Source organism: Pseudophryne corroboree, chromosome 8 (assembly GCF_028390025.1).
Source record: "Pseudophryne corroboree isolate aPseCor3 chromosome 8, aPseCor3.hap2, whole genome shotgun sequence".
Lineage (NCBI taxonomy): Eukaryota > Metazoa > Chordata > Amphibia > Anura > Myobatrachidae > Pseudophryne > Pseudophryne corroboree.
The window spans coordinates 373,913,084-373,928,205 of record NC_086451.1 but is presented as its reverse complement, the minus strand read 5'-3'; the positions used below and the strand labels follow the sequence as shown (position 1 = coordinate 373,928,205).

General features: G+C 46.5%; 1 protein-coding gene across 2 annotated transcripts in view; it reads left to right on the top strand.

Moving 5' to 3' along the window:
• The window catches only part of LOC134949163 (sphingolipid delta(4)-desaturase/C4-monooxygenase DES2-like), a 180,094-nt gene that overhangs the window by 160,622 nt on the left and 4,350 nt on the right, over positions 1 to 15,122 (top strand). For both annotated transcript variants that reach the window (XM_063937583.1, XM_063937582.1), the window contains one exon: positions 5,686 to 6,428. In XM_063937583.1, the coding sequence (XP_063793653.1) occupies positions 5,686 to 6,428 (743 nt within the window). The remainder of the gene's footprint in view (positions 1 to 5,685; positions 6,429 to 15,122) is intronic.

Below are 15,122 nucleotides of genomic sequence, written 5' to 3'. Positions count from 1 at the left end.
GGAGGAGCCAGTGCACACCAGATAGTCCTAAAGCTTTCTTTAGATGTGCCCAGTCTCCTGCGGAGCCGCTATTCCCCATGGTCCTTACGGAGTCCCCAGCATCCACTACGGACTATGAGAAATAGAATTATCGGTAAGTAAATTCTTATTTTTATTTTCAGGTACCCGTGGATTCTACTTGGAGAAGAGGACCGACTGCTTCGTGTCAACATAGGTAAGTATGTGTGTCGGCAGGTGTGCAATAAAGTTTTACTATCAAGGTGTGTGTCTCCTGTTTTTATTTGGGTATTTTTTTCCCCAGTAGTACTACAGGTACCAGCGGGCCCGTTTTTCTCCCGCATGCTGGTACTTGTGGTTCTCCAAGTACCAGCTTGCAGGGGGGGCTTGCTGGGACTTGTAGTACTACTGGGAAAAACAATATTCATGTCATTTTCCTCAAGGCTGTCAGCCTCCCATCCGCAGCCCTTGGATGGGGGGGACAGCCTCGGGCTTCACCCCTGGCCCTTGGGTGGCTGGGGGGGTACCCCTTGCTTGAAGGGGTCCCCACTCCCCCAGGGTACCCCGGCCAGGGGTGACTAGTTGGATATTTAATGCCACGGCCGCAGGGCACTGTATAAAAGTGACCCCCGGCTGTGGCATTATCTGTCCAGCTAGTGGAGCCCGATGCTGGTGTAAAAAATACGGGGGACCCCTACTCTTTTTGTCCTCCGTATTTTTTGCACCAGCACCAGGCGCAGAGCCCGGTGCTGGTTTTAAAAATACGGGGGATCCCCTGTCCATTTTTCCCCCGGATTTTTAGAACCAGGACCGGCTCGAAGAGCCCGAGGCTGGTTATGCTTTGGAGGGGGGACCCCACGCCATTTTTTTCTGGGATTTTACCATTCCATCTAAAAAAAAATATATATATATATATTTTTAAAAATATATAAATAATACTTGTGCCACCAAAAAAGACAAACCAAGTACCTAATCCCTTCTAATATAAATAGATATGCTATTACCAAGAAAAAAAACCACAAAAAAAAACATGTTTTAAATTTTTTTTATTAGTTTCACCTACCAAAGTGTGGCGGATTGTAAATGACGAATTTACTGTCTAAAAGCACTGTTGTCGAATTTCCAAACTTCAATTGAATATACTTTGGTCGAATTGCAGCACTTGTATCATTGCAGAAAAGTCGAATTTGACAAAAGTCGAATTTCAAAAAGTCGAATTTTGATAGTCCGTTTTTTTGACGGAAAGTACTGAATTGCATTGTCGATTTTTTTTTTTGGGCGAAAAAGTCCCGAAATTCGACAATTTCGGGAATTCGACCGCAATTGCATATACCCCATAGAGTGGGAATAGAACCTGTGGTGAGCGCAGCGAGCCCGTAGCATGGTGAGCGCAGTGAGCCAGCAAGGGGACTCTTTGCGCTCACCCCGCTGCCAGCATTCTGATGGCTGGAACCCGTTGTTGGTATACTGACCTCCGGGATCCCGGGCTCCGGGATTCCATCCCCAACCCGTTTGAAGGGTCTCCCCATTTGGCAGCACAAAGGATTCAGTGTAACCTGAATATAATAGAGCTAAACCTCTTGGGTCCAGTGTACATCTATTTGTGATATAAAGCAGGAGAGACCTTTACCCGGCATTACCTCCTCTTCAGATGAGGAAAAACACGTCATAGTCACTTTGAGTGTTGTGTGCTGCAGTGTGTGCATCATGAACTTGCTGTAACAGATAACCATACCTTCTTGTATTCAAGGCACTGGCGGTAGTCTGTTTATAGAGGGTTGCTATGTACTGTATTGATTCTATCAAAGGAAAGGCTTTTCTTATCCCTGATCACTTTTCGAGAAAGAGTTGACTCTTAATTAAGAGCTTGTCATCATGCAGTGTGTAACAATGTTGCTTTACTCCAGTGGAAACCATGTCAAAGTACTAACGAGAGGTAGAAGAACTGGTTCATTATGTAGCAAAGTTTGTTGTTAGATAATGCTTTTGAATAATGAAGCTGCCAGGAATAACACACCTTTATTCATATGTTTCATGGAGACCACAGAAAACTCTGCACATGTTGCCTTAGTACTATAGTCATACTTGCCCATCCTCCCGGGAATGTCTGGAGACTTCTGAACTTTTGGAGAGTTCCCAGGACTCCCGGAAGAGTAGTGCACCCTCATACACCATGACCACAGACCTCATGAGGCAGAAGCGCTTTAAGAGAAGAGGAGGCCTGTGTGCAGGCTCTGATTGGGCCCCCTTCTTCTCCAGCAGTGCAATGTGCCAAAGTCTACTGTGCAAGTGCAGGTTTCTGAGAACATGGTGCCTGTAACGCGTTACCAGGGACATCTCTATTGTGCATGTGCGAATCATCGGAAAATGGCCCATTTTCCAAGTGATTTTAGCAGCTCTTCAACCAGCACCACTCTGACGGATCTGTAAGTATAATTAAATGAGTGCAGGGTGTTTGTGGTCCCCCCTGAACCCTGAGGTCCATATGCACCGCACACTTTGCACCCATTAAAGATAAGCCAGTGCCATGAGGCATCCTCATAGCCCGGCCCCCTATGCATGATGCCACTCAGACTTGCCTACAATGGGCCTTATGTAATAGCCTATGAGATGCAGGCACGGCTTGATTCCGGGGAGTCTGCCCGTGTGCTTAAACGTAAAGCAGCAATGATTTAAAAGGTTAAACAGAGCCAGCCCTAACCAGTTTGATGCCCTAGGCAAGATTTTGTCCCTTAACACTGCCAATCCTCTCCAGATCTGATCTCCAGACCTGAATCAGGCCCTAAAATGTTAGAAAGACATTAAGTGACATGGGGAACAACATGTATGGTGACAGATCTGGAGAGGATAGGAAAATATGAGTATCATCTGCATAGAGGTAATGCTGAAATTCAAAGGAGTTTATTAGTTTTCCAAGAGACATGGGGTGGGGGGTGATTTAGATCTGATAGTAGATGCAGCACATCTACGATCAGTTTCTCTGACATGCGGGGAACGCCCAGCACAGGGCTAGTCCGCCCCGCATGTCAGGCCCTGCAAGGGTGCAAAAGCATCGCATAGCGGTGATGCTTTTGCACCCACTGAGTAGCTCCCTGACAGTGCAGCTACTGTGCGCTGGCAGGCGGCTACCCGCCGCATCCCGGGTCGCAGCGGCTGCGTGTGACGTTACGCAGCCACTGCTGCCTGCCCCCACAATGGTCCGGAAACGCCTGCGTTGTCTAACGCCGTTGGTACGCCCCCTCCCGCCCCGCAACCTCCTCTGTCCGTCAATCAGGCAGAGGCGATCGCAGCCCTGAGATGCTGTTAGCATCTCATTGGGTTCCCGGGGTGCACGAGCGCACTCCACAATTACCCCCGTGGAACAGACAGAGCAGATCGATCCTTGTGGTATTCCAACCGATAGAGGAAACTGAGTGAAAAATGAACATTAAAGAAGAAAGATATGTAAGATGAGATCCAGCATCCCGAAGCGAGTGGATAAATGCAGCAGAGGTCCACACAGACAAAAAAGCATAACCCCTTTCCTCATAATAATGGGATATACCGTACGGTATACTGTCGAATAGTTGACCGGAGCCATGTCAACGTTCAAAATGTTCACACCAGAATGACGACATGGTTCAAACTGTCAACAAGCAACAGGTTGCAATCCTCAAACTGTTGACAGGTTTACATTGTCTACATCTGAAATGGTGCCATGTGAAATGTCGACTTTCTGAGGGTGCCGCCTGTTAGGAATAGGTGCTGCCGGAGGGTTAGGGTTGGGAAGGAAGGGGGGAGTGGGGGTATGCAGGTTAGGTTTAGGCTTCTGGGGTGAAGGGGGAGGTTAGGGGGAGGGATAGAGGGAGAAAAACTTTTTTTTTTTAAATGAAACCTGGTAAATCAGTTAGCACAGTGGTGGTCTTTTATAGATAGGATGACAGGTACGTGCTTAATAAATAAAGCAAATTGTTAGATGCAATCACTGTGACACCCAGCAGCAGGTGCGGTGCTGGGGCGGGAGAGAGAATGGCATTATCCATGTGTGTTGGGGGTGTGGCTGTAATCTCTTTAAAGAGTCCAAGTACTTGCAGTGTATTATGTATGAGAATTGTAGCCGCAGTTACTAGTGACTCACATGCACCTGATTTGTCCTGCAGTGTATAGGAAATGTTTTACATATCATGTAGAAAATCCCTAATGAGAAATGTCAGTAGGGGTATTCATGTATTAAGTAACTATCTTTCTAAAACCTGCCTGGCTACATTGTGATCCAGGAACAACAAAAAGGAGAAATTAAATGTGGGTTTGGTGGTTCACAAAGTATGATCGTACATAGAGTCATACCTAATACACCATTATGTTACAGTCACTTCTATAAGGAATAGAGAAAATTAGTAATTGGTTCCCTCCTTCAGTAGAATTATAGCCATATCCTGATAATTATTAGCAAGCAAGATGGCATTAAGAATCAAGGGGCCTGATTCATTAAGGACTTGCAAATGCAAAGCTGATTTGAAGACCTTAGCACACCCCCTCCTCCCTGCACACCCCCTCTTCCCTGCACACCACACCCCCTCCTCCCTGCACACCCCCTCCTCCCTGCATACCCCCCTCCCTGCACACCACACCCCCTCCTCCCTGCACACCCCCTCCCTGCATACCCCCCTCCCTGCATACCACCTCCTCCCTGCACACCACCTCCTCCCTGCACACCCCCTCCTCCCTGCACACCCCCTCCTCCCTGCACACCACCTCCTCCCTGCACACCACCTCCTCCCTGCACACCCCCCCTCCCTGCACACCACCTCCTCCCTGCACACCACCTCCTCCCTGCACACCACCTCCTCCTTGCACACAACCTCCCTGCATTTGGGAGGCGATCGCATCTCAGATGAATAACGTGACCATCAGTCGCGATGTTCATCTGTGACGGCTGGCCGACTAACCTTCAGCTTACTCAGCCTTGCCGTCTCAGTGCGGCTTGTGGGGCCAAGGAAACTGCGTCTCACGACGAAGTTCTTGGCCTCACCACTCCCAGAAAATGGGGGCGATGCCCCCTCGTTTTCTCATACGCCGGTCGCCCCTGTCCCATCCCAGCGAACGCCTCTGCCTGATTGACAGAAGAGAAAAGACATTGACATTTTAGAGAAGAGATCGCAGGGGCCGTTCTGCAAATACACATAACAGGTTCTGCGCGTGCGCAGTCCCCGGACATCTGCAAAATGCAGAAAGAATCGATTTAGGCCCAAGGAGCTGTCGTGATTTTTGACGGGCACCTCTGCTGTGACAACTTATTAATTGCTGTATGGAAAATTTTATTTGGATGATATATATGTCGCTCGCTAGCAGTTTTTAGCGTGCCAAGCGCAGCGAGCCATGTGAGGGGACGCGGTACACTTATTTACAATGTCTGTATTTTGAACTTGTCGGTTTTTTAAATGTTCGGATTTTGACCTTGTCGGGATTTTGACCTTGTCGGGATTTTGATTGTAGGTATTTTATACTGATCCCTTTCCAAATACGTACTCTACTATGACAGAAGTGTAGGTATTTGTAAAGTACATATTAGCCTTAGCCGATTATTAGGGTTGTACAGTACGTATAGTTACTGGTGCTGGAGTTAACGCTTTTCCTGTTATAAAGATGGCACTGACTCATTGTTAATACACCCTCTGACTTTACTTATTAACTTGTTTTGCTTTCCAGCTAAATATCCCCAGATCAAGAACTTGATGGGACCTGACCCACAGCTTAAGTGGACTGTCTCCTGCATGGTCCTTGTGCAGATTGTCTGCTGCTACCTTGTCTGTGATCTCCCCTGGAAGTGGCTGTTTTTCTTTTCCTACGCATTTGGTGGTGTGATCAACCATTCACTGACTCTTGCCATCCATGACATCTCCCACAATGTTGCTTTTGGTAACAAGTCCGCACGGTGGAATCGCTTCTTTGGCATATTTGCTAACCTCCCCATTGGTGTGCCCTACTCAACGTCCTTCAAGAAATACCACATAGACCATCACCGATATCTCGGGGGAGATATCCTGGATGTGGACATCCCCACAGACTTTGAGGGGCGCTTTTTCTGCACCCCTATGCGTAAGGTTGTTTGGATCTTTCTACAGCCTCTGCTCTATGTCTTACGTCCACTCTACCTTAATCCCAAACCCATAACCCAAATGGAGATAATCAATACAGCTATTCAGTTTTCCTTTGACTTTGTGATCTACAGCTTGTGGGGATTGAAGCCTGTTGTGTACTTAATGGCTGGGTCCATTCTGTCAATGGGTCTGCATCCAATATCGGGACATTTTATAGCAGAGCATTACATGTTTTTAAAGGGTTATGAAACCTACTCTTACTATGGACCACTCAACCTGCTAACCTTCAATGTTGGCTACCACATGGAGCATCATGACTTTCCAAGTATCCCAGGGAGCAAGCTTCCAGAGGTAAGTCCACAGCTATAACAGTAGCATGAGAGTCGTACATTGCCTATTTCTTGTTTGCAGCGTCCAATTTATTGCTCAGTTATATTGTACTTATACGTGGGTCGGTTTATTATGGTCAGCAATCGTGTGTCAGCTGATCCTATTACTTAAAGTGAGAAGCTCTATGGCAGGGATGGGGAACCTTCGGCCCTCCAGCTGTTGTTGAACTACACATCCCAGCATGCCCTGCAACAGTTTTAGCATGGCCAAATAGCAAAACTGTAGCAAGGCATGCTGGTATGTGTAGTTCAGCAACAGCTGAAGGGCCGAAGGTTCCCCATCCCTGCTCTATGGACTTTATATATTGTGCCTGGTTAGTAATTAAAAACAGTATATACACTATAGTAATTGTGCAAAAAAAAAAAAAAATTGTCCTATGAGCTATTGCAACAGCCCACATAATAAGAACATACAGGGTACTGGAGCCGGCAGTGGAAACCAGGGAAGTAGCACTTGGCAACTGGTCAGTATATATAACTAGTGAGTGGGACATTGTCTAGGACAGGCATTCCCAACCACGGTCCTCAAGGCACACCAACAGTGCAGGTTTTAGTGATATCCAGGCTGCAGCACAGATGGTTAAATCAAAATAACTGAGCTACTAATTAAGTCACTTGTGCTGAAGCCTGGATATCACTAAAACCTGCACTGTTGGTGTGCCTCGAGGACCGTGGTTGGGAATGCCTGGTCTAGGACAACAAACTCTACATAGAAAGATGGTGTATTTTCTCATTAATTAGGCAGTAGATTGAAAATACACAGAAAAAATAGTCCGAAAAAAATCACAGGATGTAGCGACAACTAGGTAAAATAGTTGTTTTATATAATATCCTTCCATCTCTGGTTCTGAAGACAGAATCTTCTTTATGCAAGTTCTCATCACAACACCCAGTGAGCATCACCTGCAAAGTAAATGTCTTAACACCTTTCCTAAGAGCTTCTTAGAGACACTCTGCCTGTCCTGCATTGGCATGTGCACCTGCTCTTTTATTATAAAGCGTTTGTAAACCTCCCATAACTGTTCCCATTAGCAACCCAAATCCCACTGACCTTTTTTTTTTTTTTTCTTTCCAAAACTGAACATATACTGAGTCAGTTCTAAAATATGTCTATCTGCTTCCCTCGTTTTTACATTCTTCACTAAATCGGAACTTGTGTTTTATTGCCTTTATTTTATTTTACAGTTTTTACCAAATTTTCAAAAACAATTACAATGCACAGAACCCAAAATTTGGTTGCTTAAAACGTTAAAGAATGTGATATGGTGACAGTCTACTCCATGCGAGCAAGAGAAGCAAGCATAGTTCTTGCCTGGTTAAATTTTTGTTCTTTATGAGATACAGAATTAATCCGATCAGTCAAGAGTGTACTATTAATTTGGTGTGAGAGAGCGCTGATGTCAATATGATGTGTTCAAATAATAAAATAGTGTATTAAAAGTGGCACTTGTTAAAAGAAAGATTTTTTTTTTTTTTGGTTAGTTTTTAAATGTTTACACTTTTTTGAGTGATATTGTGGGTAGCCTGCAATCATAGGCGTGCGCAGCACATTTTATTAGGGGGTGCACCATCGGAGGGGTATGTCTAGCACCACCTTTTGGGCGTGTCTAGCACCATCTATTGACGGTCAACGCAATATAAAATATCCACCCTTGTACCAATCCCAATAAAGCAGATACATTGTCAGATGTTGTGGTGTGCACCAAACAAACACCCCTGATGGCACTCATTGCAATTACACTGCTCCTCCTCAGCCTGGTCTAGCTCCCCCTCTCTTTCCCCTGCAAGCTGCAGCAGCTTACTTACAAGTCAGTCACTCACTGACACTGACAGTCGCAGACTAGTACTGCTGCTGCTGGAAAAACGAGTGACGTGTCAATGTTGCTGCCGACCGCCTGCCAATATTGAATTTGTCTTCCTAAGAGGAACGCTGGCTGCATGCTGATCCTCATCAGTGGCTGGCGTTGGCATAGCATAGAAGGAGAGAGGTGAGTATGTAGCGGGTGTGGCAGGTGGGCGTGCGAGCATGTTTTTGTACATGGAGGTAGAGCCGGGAGTTTGAAAACCGGTGGCAGTGGCACCCTTGATTAACCCAGGCGTCCGGTCAGTAATGCAGTCCTGAGAGGGTGCAGCACAGAGGGGACAGTAATCAGCCTGATCGGTGATCATTGCATCAGGCATGTGAGATCGGGGTGCCAGACATTAGGGGGTGCCTGTGCGCACCAGGCACCCCCCCTGCGCACACCTATGCCTGCAATCCACGTATTGTTGGTATTACCGTTGCAGATGGTGACTCACCCTACCTGTCTGTCCCTGCTCCGATGTTGTTGTGAGCCGCTGATGTTTAACTGCCGCGGCTTTCGTCTCCGCTGTGTGCAGCCGATGGTGGGGCTGACAGCGCTCCGAATCCCGCTGCGTCCAGCGGGCTTGTGAGCGGCGTGACCTCACCTCTCTTGCTCCGGACGTGGCCGATGGTATAGTTTGTGGTGCGGCCAATGCTGGGGCCGTGCAGGAGGCTTTGTAACCCTTCTGTTTTAAAACTCCAACGCATTTCATGCGTGCCAAGCGCACTTTTTCGAGGATAGATTCTTATTAAAAGATTCTTTATTTTTATTTAAATTTGTTGATAAAAATACCGGAACTTCTGGCCGGAAATTACCTAATTTTTTGTGGGAACCACGGGGGTAATTCTGAGTTGATCGCAGCAGGAACATTGTTAGCAGTTGGGCAAAACCATGTGCACTGCAGGGGAGGCAGATATAACGTGCAGAGAGAGTTAGATTTGGGTGGGGTGTGAAATCTAAATTGCAGTGTAAAAATAAAGCAGCCAGTATCTACCCTGCACAGAAACAATGTAACCCACCCAAATCTAACTCTCTCTGCACATGTTATATCGGGTGGTCTTCAGTATGCCGACTGATGGGATCCCGGCGCACAGTATACCGGCGCCGGAATCCCGCCAGCCAGCATACCAACACTTATTCTCCCCCTTGGAGGGAGAATAAAATAGCGTGGCGAGCGCAGCGAGCCCGCAAGGGGCTCATTTGCGCTCGCCACACTGTCGGTAAGCCGGCGGCTGGTCGGCGGGAGCCCGACCGCTGGCATAGCATACTGAACCTGTTATATCTGCCCTCCCCTGCAGTGCACATGGGGGGTAATTCTGAGTTGATCGCAGCAGCAAGTTTGTTAGCAGTTGGGCAAAACCATGGGGGTAATTCCAAGTTGATCGCAGCAGGAAATTTTTTAGAAGTTGGGCAAAACCATGTGCACTGCGGGGGGGGGGGGCAGATATAACATTTGCAGGGAGAGTTAGATTTGGGTGGGTTATTTTGTTTCTGTGCAGGGTGAATACTGGCTGCTTTATTTTTACACTGCAATTTAGATTGCAGATTGAACACACCACACCCAAATCTATCTCTCTCTGCACATGTTGTATCTGCCTCCACTGCAGTGCACATGGTTTTGCCCAGAGCCGGCCATAGGCATAGGCAAACTTGGCAATTGCCTAGGGCATTTGCTATGCCAAGGGGCATCAGCAGCTTCTGCTGATTAAAATGATATGCGGCATGCCTATATTCTGTATGTAGCATTTCATATGCAGATACAGCCACAGTCTCACACAGTATATAGGCATGCTGCATATCAGTTTAATCAGCAGAAGCTGCTTGTGCATCCTAGCCACATAGAAATGCAAATAAGATGCATTTTCATGAAAAAAAGGTGCCCGACGTTAGCATTGATGCAAAATTTGTGAGGACACATCTGTATCCAAGCAGAGGCAGAGGTCACAGTGTTAGTGGAAGTGTGAGAGCTGTGTACACGTGAGTGGGTTGGTTGTGCAGTAATGCTCGGAATATGTGTAAGAAGCATTATGTGTGTCATGTAAAAATGCATTAATAATGTGCAACATATGTGTAAAGGGTCACTATGTGTGTCATTATGTGTATAAGGGCATTAATAAAGTGCGGCATATGTGTAACAGGGTGCTACTGTATGTGTGTCATTATGTGTATAGGGGCACTAATGTGCAGCAAATGTGTAGGGGGCACTATGTGTGTCATTATGTGTATAAAGGCATTGATAATGTGCACCATATGTGTAAGGTACATTATGTGTAAACGGGCATTAATAAAGGTTGTCATAATGTGTAAGGCGCATTATGTTTATAAGGACATTCATGTGTCTCATGTGCAAGGGGCATTACTGTGTGGAATTGTGTATAAATGCATTACTAATGTGTGGCATTATGTGTATAAGGTGCTCTACTATGTGGCGTTGCATATAGAAAGGGCACTACTGTGTCATCTAATGTGAATAAAGAGCAATAGGGTATGGTGTAATGTGAATAAGGAGCAATTCAGTGTGATGTAATGTGAATAAGGGGCTCTACTGTGAGGAGTAACGCTTATAAGGTAAAGTGATACTACTGTGGGATGTAATATGAATTATGGACACTATCGCATGATCAAATGTGAATAAAGTTGCAGTACTGTGTGGCGTATTTGGAATTGGGGTTACTATTGTGTGGCCATGCCCCTTCCCAGCAAGAAGATGCCCCTTTTTGGGCTGTGCATCAAATGTGCGAACTGTTCCTATTTAAAATATAGAGGGTAGAATGACTGCTATGGGTGAGGGGTGATGGTGCTGGGAAAGAGGTGCAAGATCAGAGGCAGAACCAGCGGTGGTGCGAGGGGGCACCAGCCAAAATCTTGACTAGGGCATCATATTGGTTAGGACTGGCTCTGGTTTTGCCCAACTGCTAACAAAGTTCCTGCTGCGATCAACTCAGCATTACCCCCCATTTGCACTGCAGGGGGGGGAGGGGGGGAGGGGGGCAGACGTAACATGTGCAGAGAGAGTTAGATTTGGGTGGATTATTTTGTTTCTGTGCAGGGTAAATACTGGCTGCTTTATTTTTACACTGCAAGTTATATTTCAGTTTGAATACACCCCACCCAAATCTAACTCTCTCTGCACATGTTATATCTGTCCCCCCTGCAGTGCATATGGTTTTGCCCAACTGCTAACATATTTGCTGCTGCGATCAACTCAGAATTAGGCCCATGGTTTTGCCCAACTGCTAACAAATTTGCTGCTGCGATCAACTCAGAATTAGGCCCCATGTGTCATTATAGACCGGTTTTTAGAGGTTTATTTCATTAAAAACTCGTTTATATGACTTTTACTAAATTACTTATGATTTCTGGTGGATTGGCCCAGATAGTGCAGAAGCTAACCTAATTTTTCCTCATTACAGCCCTGCTAACAGGTTTAAATAGTAGTGGCCTCTACCACATTGAGTGGATCTTAAGGTGTGTACACAGTGAGATTCGGGATATGCCCAGTTCTCACTATGCGATAGGGACTATGGTCGGTATCACAAGCCTAGATGACTGTGCTTGCGATACTGGCTATGTGCGATTTTGGCTGTCAATTTTGACTATACTTTTATAGTAGATAGTCAAAATTCACTTGCGTGCACAGTCTATCTAGGCTTGCGATACCGACCTCGTGGGACCGCGCATCGGTATCGCATCAGGATCGCAAGATGACTTTCACCTTGTGATCTGCACTAACTTTCCTTGCAATTTTGACTATGTAGTCAAAATCGCAAGCAAAAATCTCACCGTGTGTACACACCTTAAGTGTTTTGTTGTATTATGCAATTTCAAACATGTACTCAGTGGAGGCCCTGTCATTCCATTCCCAAATTTCAGACAACCGCTTATACTGCAAGTGGGTTTTCTGAAGCGAGCTGTCAAGTGTTAGGACCTTGAGTCAATAAAGCGCGATGATTTGGCATCCCGATTGTCAGAATACCAGTGCTGGAATCCCGACACCTGTCAGAATGCCAACACCAGAATCCTGACAGCCAGAATCCAGATCATAAATATGCCAGTGAGGGTTCGGTTTAGGCTGCCGGGTAGGTGGGGGGAAGGCGCTAGTTGTGGAGGGTTAGACTGCAGGGGGGAGAATTAGGGTTAGGCTTTGGGAGCACCTGATAAAGCATCCAGTTCTGTAAGAGAGAAGCTCCATCCCAGGGAGAGGGTGTTATGCTGTGATCTAAAATGGGCAGTCAAGGCCATCCATTACTATCTTACGGGTGTTCATTTTGTTGTCTTCACCTATCATGTCTCCCTGTAGTTGAACATGATGCACTAAACCATGGGTCTTCAACCTGCGACCCTCCAGCTGCTGTGGAACTACACATCCCAGCATGCCCTGCCTCAGTTTTAGCATACCTTAATAGCAAAACTGTGGCAGGGCATGCTGGGATGTGTAGTTTCACAGCAGCTGGAGGGCCACAGGATGAAGACCCATGCACTAAACCAACGTTCGATGATGAGCGACCCCTTTCTTGTAAAACTGATAATTGTTTGGGGTGTTGGCATCTCAGTGCAAGTTGTTTTATTAGCCTAGAGATGTAGTAAGGCCGCCATCTATCACCCTTTAACAGTGGGTTTGTGTGTATCAAGGTGAGAGTCTGCCTCATGTGATGAAGAGTGTAACTTCTCCAGGACCATGGGATGGCTCCATACTTACCTCACACTGGCCTATCTTATTAAGGTCCAGTATGAAACATTGCTAAGAAGCAGTGAAATACTGTATATTGGACAGCCTGTGCTACCCCCTGCCAGTGTAAATTGTACCTCGTCCAATCACTGCTATTCCTGTGACAGTGTTTTCTTTCCTTGTACTGTGACAGAATAAAGCTGCTGCTGAAATGTAAGTTTGTCTCTGGAGTCCCGACTTGGCCCTTGCCCTCCACAGAGGCAGGGTATTTTATTGTCTTTGTAGTTATGGTTTACCTATTGATCTATATCTCCAGGCTGTGTGCACTTAATGAGCTCACTAACGTAGGGTACCTGGCCATACAGTTGAAATCATGGTTACTTGTTAACTCGAGTTCTAGCAACAGACCAGGATACAAAGTTTAATGTTTTTATGTAATACAGGATAGTCAGATTCTCAACTGAGGCTTATAACGATCTGGGAAGCTTTGTAAAACATTAGCTAATTGCATCATAAATGCAGCAGTCGCACAAAGGTCAGTAATGACACAAATTTGCTGTGCCATTGACTTTTCTTCATTCTGTAAATTCTTCCGATAGATTTAGAATAGAATAGTATGAACCTACCTATACATTGTGCTGAGCATTCATTCTTGCTCTGGTTTACAGTATATTGCTGTTGGCACTCCAGCTGTTGTTCAACTACACATCCCAGCATGCCCTGCTACAGTTTTGCTATTTGGCCATGTTAAAACTGTAGCAGGGTATGCTGGGATCTATAGTTCAACAACTGTTGGAGTGCCAAAGGTTCCCCATCACTGACCTAGTTGCATGTGCATTCCCCTCCCCCCTCCCCACACTAACTCCTTGTACCCCTGCGGGTACTATTGTGTGGCCACACCCATTTCTTGTGAGACCGCACCCCTTTTAAAATTTGATCCCATCAAGGGGTGCCAAAGTCTAAACTCGCTTACCAAAAAGAATTAAGGTCAGGCCGGCCCTGGCTGTTGCTGTACACATATCCCAGTGTTATAGTGATCTATACTACTGTCCAGGGCCGGCTCCAGGCCTACTAGCACCCTGAGCGAGAAAATGTAAAAGCGCCCCCCCCCCCCCATGCGCGCGCCGAAGACGCGCGCTCCCGGAAAAGTGGGTGTGGCCTCTGGAAAAGTGGGCGTGGCCTCGTAACTTCATATCATCAAACTATAAATATATTTTCACACAATTAGCAGCCTTACACATAGCCACAGTAGTGTTCCTTACACACAATGTCTCCAGTATAGTGCCAGATATACACATAATGTGCAGTGCCAGATAGACATGACATGCCCCCCAGCAGTGCCAGCTACACATGACATGCCCCGCAGCAGTGCCAGCTACACATGACATGCCCCGCAGCAGTGCCAGCTACACATGACATGCCCCCAGCAGTGCCAGCTACACATGATAGTGTTCACTTTTTAGGGCATGGTGCTGATCACAGGGAGGGCACATTTTTAAGTTAGGAGGGCAAAATGATGTACATACTGCTTGTTATTCCCATACCTACATGCCAAAGCATGGACAGTGCGCGCCGAAGGCGCGCAGCAAAAATTAAGGGGAGTTTCTTCGTGGGGAAGGTACGTGGCCACATAATAGTGGCAATTTGCATTACACCACACAGTAGTGCAGCTAATACACACTGCACCAGGTAGAACCTCCTATACACTTTGCGCCAGGCACAGCACTGAGACACATTGCACCAGGGAGAGCACTGAGACACATTGCCTAGCCACAGACGCCTAGCGGGAACACTACATGACATGCCCCCCAGCAGTGCCAGATAAATAAATGTCCCCCACAGTGCCAGATAAATAAATGCCCCCACAGTGCCAGATACATTAAATGCCCCCAGTGCCAGATATGCCCCCACAGTGCCAGATAAATAAATGCCCCCCACAGTGCCAGATAAATAAATGCCCCCCACAGGGCCAGATAAATAAATGCCCCCCACAGTGCCAGATAAATAAATGCCCCCACAGTGCCAGATAAATAAGTGCCCCCACAGTGCAGATATACCCCCACAGTGCCAGATACATAAATGCCCCCACAGTGCCGATATGCCCCCACAGTGCCAGATACAGAAATGCCCCCACAGTGCCAGA